The sequence below is a fragment of the Drosophila pseudoobscura genome, chromosome X (genome assembly GCF_009870125.1).
Source record: "Drosophila pseudoobscura strain MV-25-SWS-2005 chromosome X, UCI_Dpse_MV25, whole genome shotgun sequence".
In the NCBI taxonomy this organism is placed as follows: domain Eukaryota; kingdom Metazoa; phylum Arthropoda; class Insecta; order Diptera; family Drosophilidae; genus Drosophila; species Drosophila pseudoobscura.
In genome coordinates, this window is record NC_046683.1 from 41,676,222 (window position 1) to 41,702,829 (window position 26,608).

General features: G+C 52.7%; 2 protein-coding genes across 2 annotated transcripts in view; one reads left to right on the top strand and one right to left on the bottom strand.

The window, feature by feature from the left end:
* Smr (nuclear receptor corepressor smrter) overlaps positions 1-26,608 on the top strand; it is a 62,406-nt gene that overhangs the window by 30,149 nt on the left and 5,649 nt on the right. Inside the window, 5 exon segments of the mRNA XM_033382018.1 lie at positions 145-1,669; positions 1,735-3,889; positions 4,149-4,638; positions 4,706-5,109; positions 23,331-26,544. Coding sequence (XP_033237909.1) covers positions 145-1,669; positions 1,735-3,889; positions 4,149-4,638; positions 4,706-5,109; positions 23,331-26,544 — 7,788 coding nt within the window.
* LOC4815401 (uncharacterized) lies at positions 7,154-9,682 on the bottom strand. The gene is made up of 2 exons (XM_001355347.4): positions 8,993-9,682; positions 7,154-8,897 (listed from the first exon to the last, which is right to left on the bottom strand). Exons 1-2 carry the CDS (start codon positions 9,469-9,471, stop codon positions 7,301-7,303), a joined length of 2,076 nt encoding a protein of 691 aa, XP_001355383.3. The 5' UTR covers positions 9,472-9,682; the 3' UTR covers positions 7,154-7,300.

A 26,608-nucleotide genomic window follows, 5' to 3' on the forward strand; every position in this document is an offset into this window, starting at 1 on the left:
TTTTTTACCATAGAAATTTATGGTGGAGATGGTTTTTCCGAGAGGATTCCCTCCCTTTGTGGGTGAAATGTGTAAATGTGTGCAAGCATAAATTTAATAATCTGTTGTTTTTTTCCTCTTCTTTCGCCCCCACTGGTCGTACAGGACCTTGGAGCAGTCGCAGCAGTATGCCAAGAGTCTGGGACACCTGCAGCAACAGTCGCACCACGCCCCCCAGCAGCAACAGCAGCAGCAGCCACCCACATCCCAGCAGCAGCAGCAGATGCACCACCATCAGCAGCAGCAGCAGCAGCAGCAACAACAGCAGCAGCAGCATCACCACCAGCAGCAGCAGCAGTCCTCGCGTACCGCGGCCAGTCCACTGTCGCCGCCCCGTTCGGGTCCGCCCAGTGGGAACAGCAGTGCGGCAGCGGCGGCCGTCAACAATTACACGAAATTTGGCGAGGCGCCGCCCCCGCCCCAGCATCGGTTCATCCCGCAGCCGGCGTTCAGCATCGCCCCGGCGCCCACCTACCGCGAGAATCCCTACACATGCCTCACCCAAATGCAGCAGGCCGCCATGCCGCAGTACCAGCGGCCGGCACGGACGGCGGTGGCGGCAGTGGCTTCCGGCGCTGGGTGCAAGCCGGGTCAGGGTCCAGGTCCAGGACAGGGCTCGAGCAGCGGCTCTAATCCCGGCGGCGGTGGCGGTGGCGGAGTGGTCCAGGTGCCGTCCGGCGGGGTGCTGGTCATGGAGGCCATGTCCCACTATCCCAATCAGCCAGGATCCTCCGTTGGCAGCCAACAGCAGCAACAGCAGCAGCAAGGAGGCAGCGGAGCGGGCGCAGGCGGGGCTGGGAGCGGCGGAGGCAGCATAATGCTGGGAAATCTAGGGCGCATCCTCCTGCCCCACTCTGTGCAGTACACCACCGAATACCTAACCAATGCCACAGCAGCGGCCGGGGCAGCGGTACAGGTGAACCAGCGTCAGCAGCACCAGCAGCAGCAGCAGCCGGAACCCTTTGGGGCAGGAGGCGGAGTTGGCAGCCAACAGCCGTACAAGAAGCAGCGACTGAGCGATGGCAATCCCAGTGGGCTGAACCACCTGCCTCCACATCAGCAGCAGCATCAACAGCAGCACCACCAGCAGCAGCAACACCACCAGGCGCAGCAGCAGCACCACCACCAGCAGCAGCAGCAGCAGCAACAACAGCAACAGCACCACCACCAGCAACAGCAGCACCAGCAACAGCGTTCCTCGCCAGCGCAGATGCAGGCGCAGATGAACAGCAGCCAGCGGCAGAGCAACCACGAGCTCCACCGTCAAATGTCAGCAGGAGCAGGAGGCAGCGCAGGTGGAGCAGCAGGCGCCGTGATGTCCGGGGGGCCGATGGGCATGCAGCTTAAGGTGGAGACGATACCGCCGCAGATGTCCTCGGCGGCGCCGCACACGCCACGTGTACCGCCCTCGTCCAGCACCACCACGATGGCCACGGGAATGCAGGGCATGGGCATGAGCACGGTGACGGTCTCCACAGCAATGCCGAGCAGCAGCATCAGCAGCAGCATCAGCACCAGCATCAGCAGTGGCAGCAGTAGCCATGCCACAGCAGGAGCCGCAGGACCGTCCACCTCTGCAGCGGCAGCAGCAGCAGCCGCTGCCAGCAGTACTGAGGCCTACCATCCACAGGTGAGTGCGAGAGAGAGAAAGAGATTCCCCTCCAGGATACTCAGGATTTATTCCCTTTCTTCCAGGTGGAGGCCATTTCCCCCACGCTGCCCAGCGACAATGCCATCGACGAACGTGGCCGGATCACCGCCAAGGAGGACCTCCTCATGCAGATCCAGAAGGTGGACAACGAGATCAAGTCCGCGGAGACCGGCATGGAGGCGCTGCGGAAGAAGGAGAAGACCCTCATGGAGTGGGCGGCCCATTCCAAGCAGAAGAAGGCGCGATCGTCGCCGCCGCCTGCCGATGCGGCCAGCACTAGTGCTGCTGCTGGAGAAACCACAGCTGCCAACAACAACAACAACAGCAGCAACAAGGACAACAACAACAAGGACAAGGACGATGGGGGCGTTGTGGAGGTGGAGGTGGTGGATCTGTCGATGCGCAGCCAAATGCTGGCCGAGAAGATCTATGCGGCGAACCGAGCGATGGCCCAAGATCGACATTCCATGGTGCAGCGGGCCGCCGGATTCTCTTTCGCTCTCGATGCAAGAGAGGCGGCTGCGGAGAGCGGGGAGCAGGAACAGCACCGGCAGCAGCAGCACCAGCCGTATATGCCGCTCTACAATCAACCGCTGGACGTGGAGGCGCTGGCGCTGCTGATAAAGCAGCACCACAGCCACGTGAAGGGGCCCCTCCTGCAGCACATACGAAAGCTAAAGGCCGAGCGATGCCAGCACCAGCAGACGCTGGTCGATAAGTACGCCAAGGATCAGGCGGACTGGCAGCGGCGGTGCGAGCGGGCGGAGGCGAGTGCCAAGCGGAAGGCGCGCGAGGCCAAGAACCGCGAGTTCTTCGAGAAGGTGTTCACGGAGCTGCGGAAGCAGCGGGAGGACAAGGAGCGCTTCAACCGCGTCGGGTCGCGCATCAAGTCGGAGGCGGATCTCGAGGAGATCATGGACGGGCTGCAGGAGCAGGCCCTCGAGGACAAGAAGATGCGCTCCTACGCGGTCATCCCGCCCCTCATGCACGACGCCCGCCAGCGCCACTGCGCGTACCACAACGAGAACGGCCTCATCGAGGACATGTCCACCGTCTACAAGCAGCACAATGCCGTCAATCTGTGGACCGCCGGCGAAAAGGAAACCTTCAAGGAGAAGTATCTGCAGCACCCCAAGAACTTCGGGGTGATCGCCGCCAGCCTCGACCGCAAGTCCCCGCAGGACTGCGTCCGCTACTACTACCTCAGCAAGAAGCAGGAGAACTACAAGCAGCTCCTCCGCAAGTCCCGCCAGCGCACGCGCAGCTCCCGCAACCCGGCCAAGGCCCAGGCCGCCCAGCCCCAGTGCATCATCGACTCGCTGACGACGGGCGTCACCACACGCCTGCAGCGCGAGCAGCAGCAGAAGTCCGGCGGCCGTTCCTCGGCCATTGCAGAGCGCGAGCGCGCCGAACGGGCCGCCGAGCGGGAGCGGGTCGCCGAGAAGGCTGCCGCCGATGCCGCCAAGGCGGCCGAAAGTGCCGCTGAGAAGGCCAGCGCCGTCACCAAGGCGGTCGAGGCCATTGTCGTTAGCGAGAAGGTGGCCAAGGCAGCCGCTGCTGCTGCCGCCGCCGCCGCTGCTGCCGTAACGGCGATGCCTTCAACATCAGCGGCAGCAGCAGCAGCATTGGCAGCCGCCGAAAAGGCGGACTTGGCGGCGAAGGCCACCAGCACCAGCAGCGAGAAGAATGCCGCCAAAGCAGCAGCAGCAGCCACCGCATCAGAGATCTCATCGGGCAGCAGCACCACCACCAGCACGAGCACGGGCACGAGCAGCAGCAACAGCAACAGCACCAGCAACAGCAGCAGCAGTGAGGCCAAAGCCAAAGCAGCCACAGAGGGTGCCCCAGCGTCAACAGCAGCAGCAACAGCAGCAGCAGCTGCAGAAGCAGCATCTACATCTTCAGCCACCTCCTCCGCATCATCATCTTCATCAGCGTCAGCCGCAGTCGCAGGCGCAGCCTCAGCGAAGACAGCAAAAGGAGCCACGTCAGGGGCCACTCCTGGAGCTATGGAAACAGTCCCTGCGACCACGTCCACAAGCACAGCCAAGGGCAAGGCGGAGACAGCAGCAGCGTCGGTGGCAGCCGCCTCGTCCAAGGCGAAGGCGGAGGCGGGCACTGGCGCTGGCGCTGGAGGAGCCGCCTCTGATCTGCAGGCCAAGGGAAGCCAGAAGGCGGCCAAGACCGAGGTCTACAATGGTGGGTATTACAGATTATCGATTGATCGATTGTCACAGCCCTATCGAAGAAATATAATAATGAGTATAATGGATTTTAAGGGATACTGAAAGATCTTATAATCGATAGATTCATTTTCAATCCGAAACACTGAAATAATTCCATGTAAAAGCTCTTTATTATGGAGATTCGTATGGCTAGTCCATCGTTTTAAATCGATATATCGTTGAATGTAATCGATCATTAATCGCTTTCCTTTTCCATTCCATGGCATCATCAGCAACCGGAGAACGCGCCAACAATCCAGCAACAGCAGCCACAGCAGGAGCCACAGGAGCCACAACAGCTGCTGCTGCACCGCCAGTGGGCGTGACATTGAATGGCTTTAAGCCCGGCTACCAGAGCGTAGTGATGGCCAACGTGAAGGCCTCCTCCGCCGGCGGCAGCAGCAGCAGCGAAGAAGCGGCAGCTGGAGGAGGATCCGGAACTGGATCTGGCGCCGGTGTTCCTGGCGTCGCTGGCGTAGCGGCGACGAATGCAACGGGCGGCGATAAAATCGGCGTCAAGCAAACGCCAGCATCGACTGCGGCCAGCGGAAGTTTTGCCCTGCCCCCCAGCTCGTCGGCCTCGACGGAGCAGCACACGGGAGTGGGAGTGGGAGTGCCCACATTGACGACGGCCACCACGGCGGGCAACTATCTTGGCCAGAAGCTGAAGGCAGCTCAGGTGGAGGGCCTGGGTGCCGGCAACGATCTTCTCTCCGATGTCAGGTGAGTCGAACGAAGCGAGTGTAGAGTGTAGTTAGGAAACTGAAGCCTAATCCCAATGCATTTTTAGTGATTCCAAGAGAAAGCGCTACAGCGAGATGACAGCCAACGAAGTCCATCATCACCACAGCAACAGCAACAGCAATAGCAACAGCATTAAGGCCAATGCCAATGCCAATGCGAATGCCAAGGACATCAACAAGATCCCATCCTCATCATCCGCGGCGGCTGGATCGGCGGCAGCAACTGCTGGATCCATGGTCAATTCATCAACGGCCACCTCGACTGCCGGCCTGCTGATCTCCGCCGTCGACTGCATTATGTCCACTTCAGCGTCGAGCGGTGCCCTTACCACGGCGGCCACATCGTCCACATCCGCAACCACATCGATGGCCATGCAGATGGCATCCGCCGACGGCAGTGGCAGTGGGATCGCATCCAACAACTTGGATGGCCTAGCACTGGACGGCAAAGGTAAGTGCCAAAGCGAAATATCTGTGGGCCCGAATGGCCTTCATGGTTTGAGATACCAGGATTCCAATTGGACCTTGAGCCCGCGTTCTTCTTAAAATTTTCAAAAGAGATCCTCGGAACGAAGAGTAGTTGAGCCTTCGAGGCTATTCTTAAACCTTCCATCGTCTGATCCCCAGTGTACCTCTCGATATTCTGTCTGTTCGAAGGAGTTTTCTGATCCCATCGCCCAGGGATGCGCTCTAGTACAGACATTAGGGGGTTTTCTGTCAGTGCACAGCTTTGAGCTTTCAAAACCATGAAAACGGTGAACATTTCAAGCTTTAAGGATTCTTATAGCAGTTTATTTCTTTTGAGAATTTACAAAGTTCGATGGTCCGATGGCTCTGAGCTTTGAAAGGAAGCGGTGTGAAGCTTTTCGGAAGTTCTGTGAACTTTAAAGCTCTCTTTAAATTTTCTGCCCTGTCCTTGATCCCTGTTTCAACCCTCAACAGAGCAGAGCGCTTTCATGGAGAAAGCTCGGCAAAGCTTCGTATTTCTCCCATTTGAGTGGAGCTTTCATCCCTCTCGCGCGTGTTCGAAGCGAGTGTCCGTTATGGGCCGTGGTCCTTGGTTTGCTCTTGCATCAAAAATGCATTTTCTGTCATTGACAACTGCAATGCGTCGTATCCTTTTGTCCTGTTTAATCAAAAGCCTCCCTCCCACCTCCCCCCTCGGCCCATCAGCGCGCTCTCTGCTTCGACCCAATCAAATTTGTCGTGTCTCTCCGTGTCTCAGTCTCAGTCTCAGTCCTGTCTCTGTCTCCATTTCTGTTTGCGTTGTCGATAAATATTTTATCAAAAAGCAAAAAAAAAAAGGAAAAAGAGAACCTTGGCTCGGAATTGCCTCAAGTTCCAGGTCCAGGGGCAGGTCCAGGTCCTGGTCCAAAGAGTTAACACAGAAGCAGAAGCAGGAGTAGCAGGAGGGATGAAAAACGAGGATGAGATGGTTGTCTCTCACATTTTTGGTCGCTTGCGGTTTTGTTTGCACCACCCACCGGGCCACCCACTGTGCCACCATCTTCATCATCATCTTTGCGGCCTTGTTGGCTGTCGTCATCTCCCTGGCGAGTTAATTAAACTCAATTAAATTATATTTTTTTTCCGTAAACGTCTTTTTTATTATGCAAGTGATTTAATTTAATTATTAAATTGCGGCAAGGATTGTTTGCTCAGCCCATCTGCCACCCACCGACCCCACTGCCAATCCCCCCCTCCACAGCTACCACACATTTTCCATTCGTGGAGAGAGAGGGCTCTGTCTGCGGAGGGGGGTGAGTGGCTAAGTGGATCACAGGGGTGGCCAAAACTGTGGAAATATGGCTATCGAATGCGATAATCCCTATATATCTAAACGATATCCCCAATCATAACCCAATCATCAATCAACAGTCGATAGCGACTACTAATCACAATATCAACCTTCAAGTCGATAAAACGATTACCGATTATACAATGTATATATACAACAATCGTTTTGGATTAAGTATCACGCTTCTGATCTTTGCTGATCAATCGATTATACAGAAGCTCGACTTCAACGTACGTACATATATAGGCACAAATTTACTGCAGCTCTTCCCTAACCTCTTCTGCCACGCCATATCGCACAGCTATTTCGATTTAGATTCTATCGATAACAATCGATTTTAATTAACGCTTTTTGATCTATATCATCTCCATACCGATTACAAATTGCAATCAATATCATTCGATTTTGATTAATGTTGTAAGTTTTACACTCTGACTTTCTTCAATGATTGTCGGATCCCTTCGTGGACAGATTCGTTTGTAGACAGCATGTACTCTTCTGACTCTGGGATATATCGATTGTTTTATGTGGAATCATCGATTGACGATTAATACCGCATATCTCTCTCTCTCTCTCGTAACTGCTGTTCTTCTCTGTTGTTCCTCTGTTCGGATGATATTGGTAGTATTTTGCTTTTATTGAATTGAAATTCTAGAGCGACAAACAAAAAAAACATTCAGCGATTGTGTGTGTGTGTGTATCTGTGTACAGTTGTATGTGTATGTGTTTGTGTATGTCAGTGTTATAGGGTAGGTGTAGGTGTAGGTGTGGTGTATTCGTAAATTCGTAGATTTCGTTGCTTTTGATTTTTTGTTGGTTAGTTCCACAAGATTCGCTGCATGCCTTACGGCTTCTGCTGATCCTCTGAAGGTTCCTTCGCTGCTGCGACCGTCGTCTCTCTTTTAGAGAGACTGCCGGTGACAGTGGCAGTGCCTGCTCCTGCGGCGGCTCCACTTGAAGAGCTGCTAGTGTTGCTGGTGGCTGCCGCTGCCGCCGCCGCCTCGATCTCATCGGCATGGCACATCTTGCGATGCTTGTGGACAAAGTAGTAGCTGGGGAACTTGCTGCCGCATGTCTTGCAGGGATAGTACTGGACATTCATGTCCAAGGGACGCACCTCGCGCCGCATTAGAGCGCTTGTTGTGGCCGTGGATGTGGCAGCTGCTGCTCCTGCTGCTGTTGCCGTGGCTGCTGCCGTTGCTGTGGCCTCCTGCGACTGACTGTTGTCCTGCCCAGTGTTGCTGGATTCCATGGCCACCATTCCATGGTCTCCGCTGGCCACCAGCTTCTTCTCGGCACTGGCCAGGCTCAGAGGATTCAGGTGCCGCTTGGCGTGCTTCTGGTAGCAGTACTGCGACTTGAACGTGTGCTTGCAGTACACGCACACATACAGCTCCTGGCTGGGTGCTACAGCTCCTCCGCTGCTGCTGCTGCTGGCGGTCGTTGCAGAGGAGGAGGCTCCTGCATTCGCCTGCTTTCGGCTGTTGGCTGGTGCTGCTCCCGATCCTCCTGTGGCATCGCCACTGTTCTCGCTTTCCTCCTGGTGCTGCTGCTGGTGCTGCTGCTGCTGGTGGAACTGCTGCCGCTGCTGGCTGCTAATGGCTCTGGCCATCTGCTGGTGAAACGAGTAGCTGACGCTCTGCTGGGTCCGCTGCTGCTCGCATTGCTCCGATCCGGAGCCGTCCAGGGCCTCCGGCTTGTGGCCGTAGGCGGTGTTCAGGATGCGACGGAATCGCACGGGTCCGTCGCAGCTGGCAACGTCGATGATGAACTTGGAGGGCATCGCCGCCGTGGCCGTCTCCAATTGGGCGGCCGGCACCGGGGCCTTGGCCACCTGAAGTCCGCTCGCATTGGTTCTCCTCCCTGGCTTCCCAGAGCGTGTGGAGCGGGATCCCCTTTGCACGACTGCTGCTGGGGGCTCTTTCTTGGTCCTGGTCGGTGCCTGCGGCTTGGGGGTCGGTGTGAGTGTGGGTGTGGGGGTGGGCGGTTTTGCGTCCAGGCGCTCGATGTTAAGGCTGCCCGCACTGCTGCTGGCCAGTGAACTGACGACCGAGACATTGCAGTCCTCGGCCTCCATGTCTTCGATTTCGTTTTCGTTGTCGGTGACAGTGTTGCTGTCGATGAATACCTCGACGTCCTCCTCCTCGTCCTCATCCAAGGCCACGTCCAGTCCGGGATACTCCGGCTCTACTTGCAGCAGGGAAGCGGCACCCGCATAGGCGGGCAGGACGGGAGGAGGATGCGGCGGTGGCGCTGTTGGGGGCGGAGGAGGAGCCAGTGGCAGGGGCACTGGCATGAAGCCGAAGTTCGGGAGCGTGGCCTTGCTCGGAATGGGCCGGATGATCTTGGCGCTAACTGACGCCGTCGGACATAGCTGTGGGGGGGGATTGCTGCCACTGCCATTCAGATAGCCCTCGGTCTGGGCCCGGGCCAGAAAGGATCTACAAAAAAATAAAACAGAGTCCCAAATTGAGCCTAAGAAAAGGGGGAGTATGGTACGGAAGGGTGGAATGGTGGAAGGGAGGTGGCAACCCACCGACAGATCTCCAGAGCTCGGGGCATGTGCAGCACGTGCGTGGCCAGCAGCACAGCAAAGATGTTGTCCACATTCAAGTCTAGGTAGCCCGTGTACATGTACGTGAGGAGCGGGGCAAACTGCTCCGCCGTCACGTTGCCCAAGTAAAGCATTAGCTCTCCTCCCGCGGCTCCTTGGGCGCCTGTGGCTCCTGTGCTGCTGTTGGAGCCCGCTCCTGAGGCGGCGGCACTCTCATCCATGCGGATGGCCGAGCGAAGGTATCCACTGTGCATGCCCAGGACCAGAGCGTGGGCCACAAAGCGCACGTTGCTCGGCGCGGGGCCCACCTCCAGGATGACATCCGGCGGAGTGCTCATAATGCCCCCACCGCTGCCGATTCCGACGGACAGTGGTGCTGCGGCGGCAGCCAACGGTGGCGCAGTGAGGCCGATGCCCCGAGGCGCTGTGCCACTGCTTCCCGTTAACCAATTCGTAAACATGTTACGACAACAACAAAAAGCAACAAATGCACTCAACAAAAATAGATCCCAATTGCCCCAGAATATCCTCCCAGGCGAAGGATAGCAACGCAAGATGATGGGGCTTGTGGAAGAAGCAACAAGCAGCCGCAGCAGCCAGCGAGAGCATCAAAAGAGCGACAAACGAAGACGACACCCGGCGACGACCCATCAAGTGTGCAACCCGGTCAGGACTGATGTCGCCTCGCGGCATGTCTCGGTTATTTATAGCCAGGACATGCAGTCTCGGGGTCGGTCGGGGATGCTACAGCGATGCTTTCGGCTGCTTGGACTTCGGTTTCGGTTTCGGCTTTGCTTTGGTTTGGTTTGGACGTCGGCTTTGGCTTCGTTTTCTGCGGTTGCTAGCAGCGCAGCAGCCAGCAGGCAGCAGCCAGCAGGCAGAGTTTTTCCCCCTGTTTGTTGTTGTTGGTCTGTTTAATTGGTTTGTGTTTGTGTGTGTGTGGGATTTTGATTCGGTTTTGTCTGTGTGTGGCAGTGTGGAATTTTTAGCAAATTAACAAATATTTAAGATTACTGCCGTCACCAGCCACCAGCCAACACCGCACCGCCCTCCACACACACCCACAGCTCTTGGCAGCTTAGGACAGGCGAAAGTCAAAAAGTGTTGCCTGCATTTGGGGGCTGTCGAGGGAGTGGAACGCCATTGCCTGCTTTTGTGCGGAAGCCACTCGGAAATACGTTGCCTACATTTGAGGGCACACTCCGTTGGCATTTTCCGCGCGGTTCTTTTGAACGGAAAGAGCGGAAAGAGTTTCTCCCCCCTTCTCCCTGTCGTGCATCGTCTTGCATGTGTCATTTGAGCGCTTAACAACTCTTTACATTTGTCCTTCACTCTCTCTTCCTCTGTCATTCTATTACGCTGTGTCTGTGTGTGTGTTGTGCCGAAAATTTGTTGCCTCTCAATCGACTTAATTGATTTGTGGGCATAACCAATACATATTTACATGCGATGCATGTGCCTGCGCGCGTGTGTGTGTGTCTGTATGTTCTCTTGTTGATTTACCGCTTACTCGTGTTTGGCTGCTTGTGTGTGTGTGTGTGTGTGTACTTTGGGGGCTACCTTATCTATGGTCTGTCTGTGTGTGTGTGTGCTGGTCTCCCATTCGTATTCTCAATCAGCTATTAGCGTTTACCCTGGAAATACCCTGCAGAATGCAAGGGCATGATGACTGCGGGGTTTCCCTCAGTCCCTGGAACCCTCGATCGGAGCTCCTTTCCGTTGCAGGGTAGCACTGGCTTCGTGGCCCGCGCACCGTGCCGCCTCTCACTATTTCTCTAAGATTTCAATCGGCATACAAATTCGAAACAACTTTTCTTCCTTTTTTCCGTTTCTATGTGTGTGCTTGTGGCTTATTTGGCCATTTGGTTGGCTTTTAATTACCGCTACAGCGAATCGGTTTATTTGTACAACCTCAGCCCCCAAATCAAGGGGGCGGTGGGATAGGGAGAGGGAGAGGTAGAAGCAAAGAAGTGACATTTGTCCCACAGATTCTGGTGGCCCGATATGGATGGATGGATGGCTGTTGTGGCATGGAAATTGGTCAGTTTGTTGGCTTTTGACGAGTATTATGCCCCTTATTGATAGGCTAATTTAATTAAGTTGGCTTTTGTGGAGGCCCAAGGACTGGGGACTGCGGACTGGGGACCGGGGACCGACGACCTCTCGGTATCCGTCTGTCCGTCTCTGTGTCGTATGTCGTCTGTCTTGTCCAATTCGATTTAACTTCAATCAAGCGTTAACAATTTTAATTAAATTATTTCCAAATGTAATTATAAATGTGCGTCATGCATAAATTGTGTTATTAATTTATTTAGCATGCATGCCCCATGCCTCAAGTCCCACCTGCCACCTGCCACCTCCCTGTGCAGCACATGCCACATGCCACACACTGACAACAATTGCAATTACAACCGGAGTCCGGGGTCCGGGGTCTGGGGTCCGGGATCCTGGACCAGACGCTGGGTCGAGGCCAACTTTTTGAATAAATAATCACAACGTAGGCAAAAAATAAATTTCATAAATTGGCAGCCAGCAACAGCAAAAAAAAAAAAAAAAAAAAACACAACAACAGGACACAGTGAGGGAGAGAGAGAGATAGAGAGAGTGAAAGAGAGACAGATTGACGTCGTCAATCTGGCAACGTTTTAAACGTTGCATTAATCCCCTGTCCAGCATCCTGTTCGAGCCAGGACACGAGAACTGTCTGTCTGCCTGCCTGCCAGTGTGTGTATTCTTTGTTGGATGTTTTTCTGGTTTCTCGCTCTTTTATACTTTTATAATTGTTGCAACGAGTTGTTGGTCCTCCCATTATGACTGGCCATCATTAGCGATTCTTTCGCGATAACCATAATCGATGCAAGATGTATCGACCACAGCCTTGTCCTGTATTCAATACATATTTGTAGCCTGTTCAATTAATAATCGATATATATCTGTAATCGGTAGTAATTTTAAGGGGGACAATCTTCTTTCGATCGAGATTCTTATCGATAACCAATTGGCATTTGTATGATATTCGTTTCGTGTCATCGATAACACGTTGCATAACACCTCTGCCTCTCTGCGTTCTGCAGGACAGTGCGACATGGAATTCAATTTGATTAATGAAAGGTTGAACAAAAAAAGGAGTCTACTGCGGAGAGCAGTTGAGTTTACCCTTCCTTCCTCTCCCTCACTCATTCTCTCTTGCTCTTTCACTCTCTCTCTCTGTGTATGTGTGTGTGTGTGTTGGTACACTTTGTGCTGATCTTTGCAGTATAAGTTGATGTGCAAATTGCCTGACAACTGTAAAACCAAACCAAATCGAAGCGGAAACCAGAGGAGGATACCAGACGAACACACACACACACACACACACTCAACTGTCAAGTGAAAGGAAGGAAGTGGAAGTGGCTTTGCACAACCATGCACACGGACATCCACAGACGACACATGCACAGGATTTACAGTTGCTGGTTGGGGAGGCGGGGGGGCATGCTTTTGGCCATGATGACAAGCAACTTCTGTTCTGTTGTGCTCCTTTGCTCCTTTTATCCCCCGCCCCCCCCTGCAATTGTGTCGAGCTAAAGCTTATCCCCACTGTGGATTTATTGTGTGCATACGTGTCTCTCCCTCCCCGCCTGTCTCCGCGCCTCATCTCTTTTCATGTGTGGAGAGAGAGAGAGAGAAAGAGTCAAAAGGGACAAACCTTTTATGACAATTAAAACATAATTGACGGTCAACATTAATAAAACAAACGCACACCGAAAACAACAACAGGAAAAAAACAAAGAACAGAAACAGCCACAGATGCAGATACAGATACACAGATACAGATATACAGATGCAGATACACACAGATACATTTACAGAGCAACGCCAACAGAGAACAAAAGTCATATTAAGGAGACAGACACGAAAGGCTAAAGGGGAATCAACACTGCCAGAAAATGAGCAAGCAGCGCTCGACTTATCCGTTTTCCCATGTATATCCTATGTACATTCCTATGTTTTATGTTGAGACTTAATTATCCGTTTTGATTCCGCCTCTAAGAATGCCTTGGAGGGCTCATCTTTGGTTAACTTTTAGATAATACTCGTACTATGGTCTACCAATCAAACGAAATTCATTGCAATCAAGCTTGGGAATTTTTAAACATAATTCGGATTAATTTTCTGCGATCCATGTAGATCAAGTGTGAAAGTCTTTTTAATACGGCGCATATTTAATCTGCATTGGAAAAACTTTTAAATAAATATAAATGATGCATTTTCTACCTTTTCTATCATCTCGTGCCTCTTGTGATTGAGATTCACGCCATTGCGACATGCTCACACACACAACTTCGTTACAATTTGTTACAATTAATTTAAATATGAAATCCACTCTCGGTGCAATTATAACAGCATAAATATTTGAATAGAAACGTTACGGTTGTGGTGTATTCTTTTCTCAGAGATTTTTTCGCTGGGTGTATGCTTCCGAATACATATTACAAACAGGGAAGGTAGTAATCAATCCTCTAGATTAGTACAGAGTATCTGGTAGTCCTCTATGTGCAGTGGCATTTAATGAGTGTTATCTGAGATACACGTGTACACATATCGTCGTTGTACTCAAGGGACAAGTGCCTTCAGATTCCAATTGAACTTTTCGGAAGGGAAAGGGTACGCCGCACTAATCCGACTCTTCCCTTCAGCATTCAGCAGGTGTGTGTGTGTGTGTGTGTGTGTTTGTGCGACGGAGAGAGGGAGACTGGGGAACATGGAGGCCTTTTCCCGTTCGTTAAAAATTCTTTTTGTGTTTTTGTGCCGCAAAAAAAAACAAAAGCAAAACCAAAACCAAAACAAACAAAATCACTGAAAAACGTGTAACGGTAAACGGAAAGTGCACCCAAAAAAATACCTAAGAGAGAGAGAGAGAGAAGTGAGCGCCAAAAACTAAATTTGAAAGCTTCATCGGAAGCTGAAGAGTGGGATAGAAAGAGCAGGGGGTACACGTACACGTACACGTACCTTGCCCTCTCTCTCTCTCCCTCTCTTACTCACTCCGGACTTGAGGCAATAAATGGGTTGACACTCTCCATACGAGTGTGTGCAGGTGCCTGTGTGTGTGTGGGTTGCTGTTTTTGTTGTTTATTAATTTGTTTATTGGATTTTAAGTGATGGCAGAATAACGTAATAGCATCGTAAGCCTCTCACCTGCTCCCTGCTCCTGGTCCCCCTTCCTCCGCTCTTTAGCGGTCTCCTGTCCTGCCTGTTCCCAGACGTGCTCTCCACCTCCGCTTCCAGCTCCCCATTACCTGTACCTCCTGCTACACCCCTAACACACACACACACACACACACACACACACGCCCTCTTCCCCCTTTTCGCTGCATTATGCTGATGGAAAGTAAACGAAATAAGAAGCAGAACAGCAGAGAAAGAGAGAGAGAGAAAGAGAGAGAGAGAGAGCGTAAATTTGATGGTTTTCCTTTTTTCGGAGGCTGCTGTCAAAAAGCGCACCAAAGTATGCAACGGCGGTGCAAGAGGCTTAACTGTCCGCAGTGCACCAAAGGCTCTGCTCTGCCCCTGCCTCTGCTCTCTGTGCGGCTAGAGGGGGTCCGGGGGAGGGGCAAGGGGTGCTGATGTCACTGTGGTGCTTGTGTTTGGTGGAGGGGAAAAGCTCCCCCACCCCCTTCCGTTTGCTGTTTATGAAATTTTGAACAAAATTGAAATTACGCTAATTGTTTGGACTGTACTCGCGCTTACCCCTTACCTCTAGCATATCCCCCTCCATTCCCCCTCGGCCCCTGACGAAGCCAAATTGTGGCAAGTGGGAGAGTGTGTGTGTGTGTGTGTGTGTGTGCGTGGGGGGCAGCTGCAGGTGCAAAAGCAAAAGCAGAAACAAAAACAATTAGCGAATTTGATGAGCAAATCCCCGTTACACGAACAAGCGCGGCGGCATGGCGGGTGGGAGTGGGGGGGTTGCAGTGCAGCTGCCCCACTCCCTCCGCTTGTTGGTGCAGCTAATTAATAGACTTTTGTCCAGTGTCCAGTGTCCATGGGTCTCAGGCTCTCCTACGGCGCTCCGTGTAGTCCGTAGTCCGTGCATTCGTTGTTTGTCCATCGCATTAGTCCGCCAATTCGCTGTACCCGTATCCGCCTGCGCCTATGCAATCGTATACCCGTATCCGTATCCCCCCAGTGTCCGGTGTGTGTGTGTGTGTGTGTGTGCTTGTCCGTCCGGGTGTCTGTTTGCTAATTAGTAAATCATAATTACTCACTCGCATTTCACGATTTGTAAGCTTTTCGACCAGTCCGAATGCGGACACGGACGTAGGACGCAGGACGCAGGACGCAGGTTCTCCTCCCCTTCGCGAGAGCAGAGCCACGCGCAAACCAGTAACCAACCATTTCCAATCCAATCCATCAGTCCATCCCAAAAAGGGTGCGCCCCATACCCATTGCCAATCGCCCCAGGAGGTCCCCCCCCTCTCCTACCGGCGATCAATGTGTCAACTTTGGTGCCATAGAAGAGCCCCTCGGAAAGCGCGTTTTTCTAATTGCCAGCATCGAAACGAAGAGTGGGTATGGCTATGGGTGAGCTTGTGTGTGTGTGTTGGGGGCGGGGGTTGGGGATACCCACAGAGAGAATATTAACTCTCAATTTCTCGGGAATGGACACGGACACGGACACGGGCTCTGTGGCTTACATTTGTCACAATTGAAAGGGAATCGCTTATTAATCGGGGGTGTAATTTTTCCAAAGCTTTTGATGGACTCGTAAGGCAGAAGATCTTGCAATTGGTTTTGGGTTTCGGCTTCAATCTGGCAACACTTGCTCGTGTAAATCCCAGCCATTTGCTAATCGTTTCAGTTCTAATTCGGATAGATGGGATAGATCTCTTTCGGGCTTGGGCCTGGGTTCCGCTCAAAAGGGGGCGTAGGAAAGTACAAGTGGGCGAGGCGCCGACAAACTAATTACAAACTTAAACTGCCGAAAACGACTGCGGCCCCACCGAAGCAGAAGGACTGGGAACGGGGGGAAACGCAACAAAAAAAGGACCCTAAAAAGCAGCAAAGCAGAAGCCAAAGAGTCAACACACACACACACACGTGCACTCACGCCCACACAAAGAGAGAGAGCGAGCGAGCGAGCGAGAGGGAGTGAAGTGGCATTTGCTTGCTTGCTAATTATGTGTGTGCCTTCCGGCCCTCGCTTTCACTCTCCGCTGCGCTCCGACTTGGCTCGCTCTCTTTCTGGCATCTCTCTCTCCGTCCCCCTCTCTGCTGCTGTGCTGCTCTGCTCCTTTGCCGAGGCTTGGCTTTTGCTTACATATGTAATTAAATTGCTCAATTAAAATTGCACACCCTTTTGATTATCGCTGGCGTACAGTTTGTATTCCTTCTGCTGTATCTATGTATGTGCGTCCCTCTTTCTCTCTCTATCTCTCTGGCTGTCTGCGTGTGTGCGTGTGTGTGTTTGTGTGTAACTTTTATTAATCAGGGAAAATCGTTTCCCAAAAAAAGAAAGAGTTTGCAGGGGCGCACATATCTCACACACCAATAAGGACTCTGGAATACTCTTTACGTGATTTTGGGTTTAGGTAAAGTTGCTTTCACATCATTCGAATTGCGCTGAGGGATCTCCTAGTTCACAGATCCACAAAGATCGCAAGGCTTTTGGGTAGAGTACTCGTAACTGTGCTCTCCGATAGCTCTATCCCTCTAGTCGTTCCGCTTATCCCTCGCTGAACACGGAGCACACGTCCCAGGAGCTTAACGGAGGACTTCCACAATCGAGTGAAAGATGAAACCCAAAAAGCCAGTGAAATGACGGCCGCGATTGCCCGAAATATACGGTTTTTTTTTGTTCCTTCAATTTCCTTTTGTGTTGCGCTCCCACGCTGGACCCGCTTGTGGTCCGCTCTCCGGTCTACCCCCTGGAGTCCTGCCGCTGCCGCCGCCGCCGTCGCTGCCTTTGCCGTTAAATCAACACCATTTCGTAAATTAAAAGTGCCAAAGCAAAGCGTTTTCCTCTGTCGCTGCTGCTCGGCAGTCGGCAGTCGGCTGTTGGCTGTTGGCTGTCGGCTGTCGGTGCCGTTCATATTAACTGTATTTACAATTATATGGCGCTCACCAGCTTCTTCCTCTCTTTCCCATTCGCCCTCTCTGTCTCTTTGTTGGGCTTGCATCGTATGCGTATGTGTGTGTCTCACTTCTCTCGCCCTCGTCGTCATGGCTGGCATATTTATGCATACTCGTACCATAATTCCCAGCCATTGCTTTCCATCCATCCATCCATCCATCCATCCATCCTGTTCTTTCCTGTTCTGTCCTGTCCGCCCTCTCAATCACATGCTGCTTGCTGCTTGCAGCCATCTCCTTCTGAATTCGCCTGCTCTTTGATGTTTGCACAAGTTGGCAGCATCTTCTGTTGGTTGCTGCCGGTGCCACTGCCACAGCCACTGCCACTGCCACTGCTAGCGGGCACTGCTTTCGCTTACGCGCAAGTTCTTCTCTTCTCTGCCAACAACAAATTCCCCATGGTGCTAATTAGCGGTTGTCCTCCGCCCTCCGTCCTTAGTCCTTCGTCCAGTGCTGCTGCTGCTGCGTCGTACTTTTGTGTGTACGTACAGTCTCGCGTATATTTTTTAATTGGCCGCACGCCAATCGTTCTGTTCCTATTGCTCTCGCTTCTCGCCTCTCGCTTCTCGCCTCTCGCCTCTCGCCTCTCGCTCTCTCTCTCTCTCTCACTCTCCTCTTTTTGTAGCCCGTTATCTCTAAATTGATTGTTGTTTTATGGCAGATTTGATTGAATTTCCGCTTTTCGTTTTCCTTTTTAGCGGCTTGTTGTGTGTTGGCTCTTGTTGCCAATGGAATCGAGTGGGAAATCCATGGCGGTAGGTGCTTGTGGCATGTGCCAGCGAATCATAGAGTGCCACAGAGTGCATCCATTTTCCGTATTCCCTTCGTAAAACAACTAGTTCCAATGCAAACGTGTTCTAGCTTAGGTTGTTGCAGCAATCAAAATAATTGGGGGATCGATTAGTGAATTGTTTCTAGTTTCGGCGTAGCTCTGTGATCCAGCAACAAAAGCTTTCCTTGCAGCTACTTTTATGATATAGCAATTCCATTCGAAGACTTGGAGATATGAGCGATCGTTCCTTTAGGGTTATATAAGGGTTCCAATAATTTGCACCTGCAATGAACCAGTTCCAGATGGAACGAGAGAACTAGCAACCTGTTTCCCTTTGGCCACAATCTTCCTCAACCTTCAACCCTCTTCCTGCTGCTGCTGCTGCTGCTCCTGTTGTTGCTGGTGTTTTCAATTGTCTAATTGAAAGTTAAATAAATTTTTGGTAACTTGTGCAGAAATTTTGTGCTGCTGCAGCAGAGTGCTGCAAGAGGGTCCTGTGGGAATGCGAAGGGGTGGAAGATGCCACAGCAGAGTGAAGGGTGAACAGGAGAGGAGAGGAGAGGAGGGGAGGGAAGGGGCAGAGTCTAGGTTAATTTCTGTCTGTTGATGTTTGTCGGGTGCCAAAACTATTTACCAAATGGTCCGATATTTAATTGCACAATTACGAGTATTGCATTCTCAGGCTGGGATTATTTCCCAACAAATGCAAATGAGACGATGGATGCGATTGATGCGATTGATGGGGTGGGACTTTCGGTCAATTATAATTGGAGTATTACTTATTGGGTCAGAAAGGAACAGTAGAACAGCCTACCACACATTCACATACGTATACATATTCTCTTTCCACCACTCCCATACCCATACCCATTTCCACTCCCACTCCATTTCCTTTTCCCACTCCCCTGGTATCTCCTCCCTTCTCCGTTTCCAGCCCACATCCACATCCCACGCATAGACCGCCTCAATATTTACTCTTTGTACTTGCAAAAGAAATTGTACTAATGGAATTATTTCATTTTGGGGGTGGAGTGCAGGAGGAGCACGCAGAGAGGGCGAGAGTCCAGAAGGAGCAGGCAGTGTGGAGGTGGAGGGTAGAGGAAGTGCAGAGAGAGTGGATGGTGGAGGGGCCGGGATCTGAGGGGGGTATGCGTCGCATCGCATCGCATCGCGTCTCGTTTTGTTTTGTTTGTCGTTTTGATTTACTTTTGGTTTTTGATTTTTTTCCTTTCTCCTTTTTACGAGTATACCTCGCACTCGCTGGGATGTTCCGTATTCGTATTCGTATTCGTATCCGGACCTCGGAGATTGTAATAGTTAGAGGGCTTATGTTCGGTAGAGACTGATGTCCGATCCGAATATTACAAATATTACAGCATTCACACTTTAAAAGAGGTTTAAAAGGTTCATATATTTGGAAGATGATATTATCTTCTTATATGTACATTTATCAAAAATCATTTCGATCTTACGATCTCCGTATCACCTTTCTCGTTCCATCGAAACGATGGAATTCGTAATTTTTACTCTTTTTTATCTGAAAATTTCGGTTTTTTTTCTCGCTCACTCTCCATTTGATTGACTGTTCCAAGCAATGGGCATCCAATAGTCGAAATTTCATCCAGTCAGTTCGACTTCTTCTTGTGATTTTTCTTTGCATTTGCTGTGCAAATAGCGCAGTGTTCCACCACGTTCCATGTTCCATGTTCCACGTTCGACTTGCGACGACTTTTCCCCGGTTGCGTTTCATCTTTTCCCCTGTCCCCTTACCCCGCACAAATCAAAGCAGAAATGAAGGAAAAAAACAGAGGAAGATGCTGTGGGAAACCCCATAAACCGCCCTCTCCCCCGCCGATACCAGCGGAAACCCAAGACCAAGAGCATTCCCTGCTCTGCCACTGCCACCGCCACTGTCCCTGCCCCAGTCTGTCGCAGCTTCTGTCAGCATCGCCAGTTGAGGAAAACTTTTTTGTTTTCCTTTGGGGCGTTTCAAATAATTTTTTGACTGATTGAATTATTAATAAAATTGATCGAAATGCAAAGAGATTCGAATCGAATCGAGTCGAGCCGCTGACGATGACGATGCTGGTCAACAAAAAGCGGAAAAGCGGAAATTTATATCAAAATTTTAGCTTGTTTCTTTTTTGGTTATTATTTGATTGAATTGCCTTTAAATGGCTGGTTGGGGACACCACCCAAATAGGTAGGGAATGGAGGCAAGGGTAGTGGAATGGTGCTCCGAAGGAGTGTCCTGCTGTCGTTGTGGTGTTGTAGTTGTGACTATTGTAGGTCACATTTAATTAACACGAATTCTCATTAATATTCGTATGCATTAATTACAATTAATTTCCCTCCCCAAACAGGACTCCCCCTCTCTTTCTCTGGTCAATTGACATCAATTTTATCTGACATTTGACCAGGCGACAAGTGCCTTACACAGTCCCCTTTCACACTCGTTCTGCGAATTCTGCGGGATTGATTGTAGTCTATAACTGACTTACTCACAGATAAAAGGAAGCTCTAAATATAACGAAAAAAAAACCCCCCAACGATAACACAGTCCTGGAATTAGTTGCAACTGTTTCCTCTCAGGCATTAAATGGTGGGAGTTTTCAGCTAACAACTGCTAAAATTGTACCTCGACAAGAAGCAGGGATCGTAAGGACTATAATTTTTATATAAAATAAAAATGAATAGTTCCCCCCAGAAATAATTCCTAATTAATATATTATAAAAAGGACAAAAGAAGAAATCTAAGGTATTACTTGCTTTATCCCGACTGGTGCTGGTGGTAGGGCCAACAGATTGTATTTCGATCCCGAAACAGACCCCAAAAGAGGCCCTGGGTGCACGGCGGTGAGTCCTGGTATGTCCTGTCCCCATCGTTTCGTGTCCTGTTTCGTTTTTTTTTCTCTGCTCGGCCATCTCCAAAGTGCATGAAATATTTACAGAATATTTTAAAATCAAAATTAAATAATAAAAAACGAGCTCTGCTGCTCTCCGGCCGAGCCGAACCGAATCGAACCGAATCTCCAAACCCCAAACCGGAACACCCTTCCCCCCGCCCCCTACCAACCCAATCATGCGACCAATAGCCATAGCCTTTTTATTATTAATTAATTTATTTGGTGTTTCTCTTGTTGGTCTTGTTGCATGCCCCACATGCCGCCGATATATGCTGATGTCCTGGCAATTCAATTCAATTTTATTACGAATATTATTTTAATTTTTGGACACCCTGCCGCACAATATCTGTAGTGCATGGGGTATGCACGTGCATCGGTCTCCTCTGTGTTGGGTGTATCCCCTGGGTGAACCATCTACATATACACCCAAACATACCATCTCCATTTGGAGATCCTTTGCGAGGGTATCTTCCAGTCCATGCCAGTCCAGTGGCCAGTCCCCAGCCCAGTCAATCGTAATCGTGTAGTCTTTTTACCCAATTGATTGCTTACATTCCGTTTTTGTTGCTCTCATTTCGATTTACTGCAAAACACTCTTTTTGTTGATCTCTTTTCGGTTCGGTTGGGTTGTGTTACTGTTATTAATATTAAATATTTATTTTGTGATTTTTATTTAATTTGCAATCTATGCTCGACTCGCAGACTCTTAATTGCAATTGGATTGAGGCTCCCGCTACCGCTACCGCTCCAGCTCCTCCTCCTCCTCCTCTTCCTCCTCTCAGTCAAAGTGCAAAAAAAGTGTTGCCTACTTGTTGTTCTCCGTCTTCTCGCTCTCTCCTCAGCCTGCCAGGGCTGCCAACTTTTCTGTAGTTTGGGTTCTTTTCGTTTTTTTTTTCTTCGCTAAAATGGAATCGTTTTTCGTGTGGTTTTTCCCCCTTTTTGCCCCTTTTGGCCCCTGCTCTCACCGCTCCGCGCAACAATCAAAATTAAAATGGGTGGCTTATTAAAATTTTAACGCTCAAAAAGCATTTTTACTTGCGTTTATTTTTCGCTTTCTGCTTGGTCAACGAGTGGGGTAGAAGGTGGGGGGTGGAAGGTAGAGAGAAAGAGAGGTCCAGGCCCACTGGGCGGGGAAGGGGGATTGGGGGCTGGCTACTTTGATGTATTTTCATATTCCGCTGAGATTCGCGAGCCACGCAATGAGTGGGAGTGGAGGAGTGGTTCTGGAAAATGGCAGGGAGTGGCAGGGGCAGTGGCAGTGACAGTGGCAGAAGAGCTCTCTCTCTCTCTCCCCCTCTCGCTCCCGCTCCCACTCTTCGTCTGTTTGGTCAGCATTCAGCATTCATCGTTGTATGTCTGACATTTCGAAACGCTGATTGATTTTACTTACAGCCAGAGTCAGAGTCAGAGTCAGAGCCAGTCTTCCATTCCATTCCATTCCCCCCCCAAAGTCCCCTTTTAATTACATTGATTTTCCTTAAATGCCGCAATTGTTCTCATCCTCTCCCTCTCTCTCTCGCTTTATTTGCACATCATTAAAATTGTAAAATTATTACAAGTAAAATGGCAAAACAAAAACTAAGACAAACACAAATCTGCCCGGCACTCAGTCAAGATTGGAGATTTCCTCCACTGATGGCCAGAGATTGTGCTCGTCCTCGCACTCGAAACGAAATGAAACGATAATCAAATTTCGGTGAATCTCACATTAACGAACACCGAATGAAATTGGAGGGAATACGAGCAGCTAGCTAGTACGAGTAATAAGCTCGGTACATCGGTCGGGCAATATCGGAGCTATGGAGCTCCATTTTCTATATTCTATAGATAGCTCTGCAGCCTGATTAGTCATATTTGGGATGATATCTTAAGCATTTCCTTTCACATTTCCAAATTGATTGATTCCTTGTAACTTCAGAATGTTGATCGCTTGGATGAATTTTGGATAGTTTTCTTTTCAGCTGAAAATTCTTTCCATTCCAAAGAAGCTGAAATTGTTCCGTTTCATGGTCGTTCCATGGGTCTGCTTCCCACTTGTTTCACTCTTTACATTGCTATGTTTCCCACTTCTTTCACTCATCCCATGGTTGTGTTTCCCTCGTTCCATGGTTCTATTTCCCACTTGTTTCCTTTCCATATGTTCCTCTTTGGAAACACTGCTCGTAGATACGAGTATAATGAAATCTGATTGCTCCGCTCAACCTCAGTCTGCGGTGTCTGCAATCCACTCTAGATTTCGCTCCATCCATTCATCCCCATGTGAATCTGTTCATCCTCATCCCTCCTCCATCCCCTGTCCGTTTTCCCCCACTTCGGGCGGGCGTTTTAAAATATTCAATTGGCTGCTGCTGCTGCTCATTATTTGTTAAGTGGCTTAATGAAAGCGTCTCCCACAGCCACTCCCCCAGTGGCACTCCACCCACCGCCCTCTTCTGACCATTTGCCTTTAATTAAATCGTATTTTTTAATGTGTTTGCATAACTTTTGCTTACTCTCCACTCACCCACTCTCTCTATCTCTTTTGTTGCAGACAAGCTGGCCAACTGCTTCGTGTGCAAGGCGGAGGCATGTCCAAGGACGCGGCCCCTGAAGAAGGGCCGTGGGCAGCAGTATGGCATACCGGACGAGTCGATACCGGCAGGGGCGCGGGTGTGCAACAGCTGCCAGTGCAAATCGGTGCGGAACCGCTACCCGAGCTGTCCCCTTTCGACGTGCCCCAACCCCAAGGAACGGGCACAGCGGCTGCACAACATACCGACGCGACTGTTCGAGCTGGCGCCCGAGGTGCGCGATCCCGTGATGGCGGAGCTCCAGATACCGCCGCACGCGACGCGCTGCTGCTCCGCCTGCCTCATGCGCATCCGGCGCAAGCTCGACCCTCAGCTGAATCTCACGGACGCTGCCGGCGGCGGGGGCAGCGGCGGCGACGAGACGGACGTCAGCACCTCGTCCTGCGACGAGCGAGAGCCTGGCGGCTCCGACACAGCCTCCGTGGAGAGTCCCGAGAATCTGCAGCGCCACAAGCCCCTGACCCTGACCAAGCAGCAGCAACAGCACCAGCTGGGGATCCAGTTGCCCCAGCCGCCTCCGCCAGTCCCCCAGCAGCATCCGCACCAGCAGCAGCAGCAGCAACACCTGCACCAGCAGAAGCCCTCGCCCGTGGGCGTGGGACTGCGCGGAATTCCCGAGCTGCCGCTCATCATCACCCCCACGCGGATGAGCTCCAAGGCACCGTCGGCGGCGGACAACGAGCGCCTGCTGCCCCCGGCCGCTGGACAGGCGCCCAAGAAGCAGAAGACCAGCGAGGAGTACGACTCTTCGGCCACGGAGACGGCCGACGAGGAGAACGAGAACTCTCCGGCCAACCGCCAGAGCCCCAAGGTGCTCTTCAACGCTGTCCACGCCCACGGTCACGGCCATGTCCACGGACACGTGCACGGACCTGGACACGGCCATCCGCATGCCCACGGGCACGGCCATGGACACGGACACGGACATGGACACGGACACGGTCATGGCAGCAACAATGTAGGCGGACTGCAGCCACCAAACGCCGCAGGAGTGGGAGTGGTGATGGGAGGAGCCGGAATGGGAGGAGTGCCGCCCGGAATGAGTCCCGGAATGGGAGTCGGACAGCAGGGGCAGCAGCAGCAGCAACAGCAGCAACCACAGTCGCAACCGATGAACGGTCCCATCAGCATGCGCCGTGAGGCGGTCAACAATGTGCAGGACTGCGTCTTCTCCGTGATCGAGCGGTCGCTGAAGCACAAGGGACCGGAGCGCAAACAGTCCACGCAGCAGTCCTCCTCTGCCGGAGGAATGCCCCCCAGCCAGGCCGCCTCCCAGCAGCAGCAACAGCAGCAACAGCAGCAGCAGCCGCCTCCCTCCCAGCATCCGAACAATCTGGAGCGCAAGGAGCTCACTATAGTCCGGGAGTATCGGCAGGACGGGAATACGGCTATCCTCAAGCAACAGCAGCAGCAGCAGGTGGTGGGTGGACCGCCCAGCGGCCTGCCGCACGGCACATCCGTGCAGAAGCTGCCGTCGCGTCCAGCGGCCGTGCCACCGCCGTCATCCTCCAGCAGCGGCAACGGAACCAGCAGCAGTAGCGACGGCAACCTGGCCACCCTCTCCGTCGTCAACTCCCATCTGGGGGGAGTCGGTGTGGGCGTGGGTCCGCTAACACATCCCGGACTTATAGGCCATCCCGCCGCCACGTCCGTGGGAGTGGGTGCCAGTGTTGGGGACAAGGCCACCATTACGCCCGTTGTAAAGACCGGAATAGGTGCGGGCTCCTCCAAGGGCGGGCTCCCGTCCAGCCACTCAGCACCGCCGCCACTCGGCACCGAGACGATCATCTACAATGTCCCCACGAGTCACGGACCGCCACCCACCCATCCGCAGCGGGGAGTGCCGCCACCAAGCCAACAGGGGTCGGACTCGGAGCCGCAGACCCTCGACTTGAGCATCAAGAAGCCGCCGAGAGACAGGGATGGCCACTCGCCCCACACGGGACCTGGCGGATCGGGTGGATCTGGTCCCGGGGGATCCGAGCGGCACCATGTGCCACCGCCCTCAATGTCCAGCGCCATGAAGCACATCGTCCGATCCACGGCCATGTATCGCGGAGAGGCGGTCTCCGTGCCGACGCTGGCGACGGCCGGCTCCTACATGTACCAGCAGCCGCACGGCCCGCTCAAGGTGACGGGCGGACCCGAAGTGGGACCCCTGGCCGGAGCCGGGCCCGGGCCGGGTGGCTCGATCTACGTCCAGCCAGTACCAGTACCTGTACCCATCTCCATTGGCCAGGGCCAGATGCCGCCGCGCTCCAGCCAGCCGCCCCCGGCCCAGCCCCAGCACCAGCCACCGCCCCCGTCGGGCGGACGAGTGTCCTCCAAGGTGCAGCCGAAGCTCAGTCCCCAGCAGGCGCACCATCTGCATCCGGCCCACGCCCAGCACGGCCCCCACCCGTCGCACCATCCGTCACACCCATCGCATCCGTCGCACCCGTCACATCCCTCGCAGCACGCCTCGCCCTCCCAGCAGCAGCAGCAGCAACAGCAGCAGCAGCTGCTGGTGAAGAGCGGCTCTATCACACACGGAACCCCGGCGAATAGCGCCCAGCAGCAGATCATCGTGCACGCGGCCACCTCCTCTTCGATGCTCAGCCCCAAGTTCGAGAGCATGGTGCGCCAGACGCCACCCGGAGTCGTGTGTCCGCCGGACAGCGGCAAGCATGGCTCCATCACGCAGGGCACGCCCCTCCATCTGCCGCAGCACCATCTGGAGAGCAAGCGGGCGTACGAATTCTACAAGAGCTCGCAGCGCCACAGTCCCGCGCAGGCGGGACCCGGGTCCGGACCAGGTGGGCCCGTGCCCGGCCAGCTGCCGCCACCACCGCAACAATCCTCGCCCCAAGCACCGCCCCCGCAGGGATATGGCGTCGGGGTGGGTGTCGGCGTGGGCTCTCCCTACGGCCGCTCCCCCTTCGTTGGGGAGCAGGCCCCGGTGCTGAGCACGCGGCAGATCGTGATGCACGACTACATAACCTCGCAGCAGATGCAGGGCCAGCAGCAGCAGCGCAACGTCTCGCGCGGCAGCGCCAGCGACAAGGACAAGGAGTCGCCCTCTCCGCGCAACAGCGTCGGCAGCAGCAGCGGCGGCTTCGCTTACGACAAGGAACCGACGCCACGTGGCCGGCCCGAGTACTCGAGCCGTGCCTCCCCAGCGGACCATGCCAACAGGTGAGTGTCGCAAGCGCCAGTCCAGTCCCAGGAACCGGAATGTGTAACTTATCTCCGCCACAAT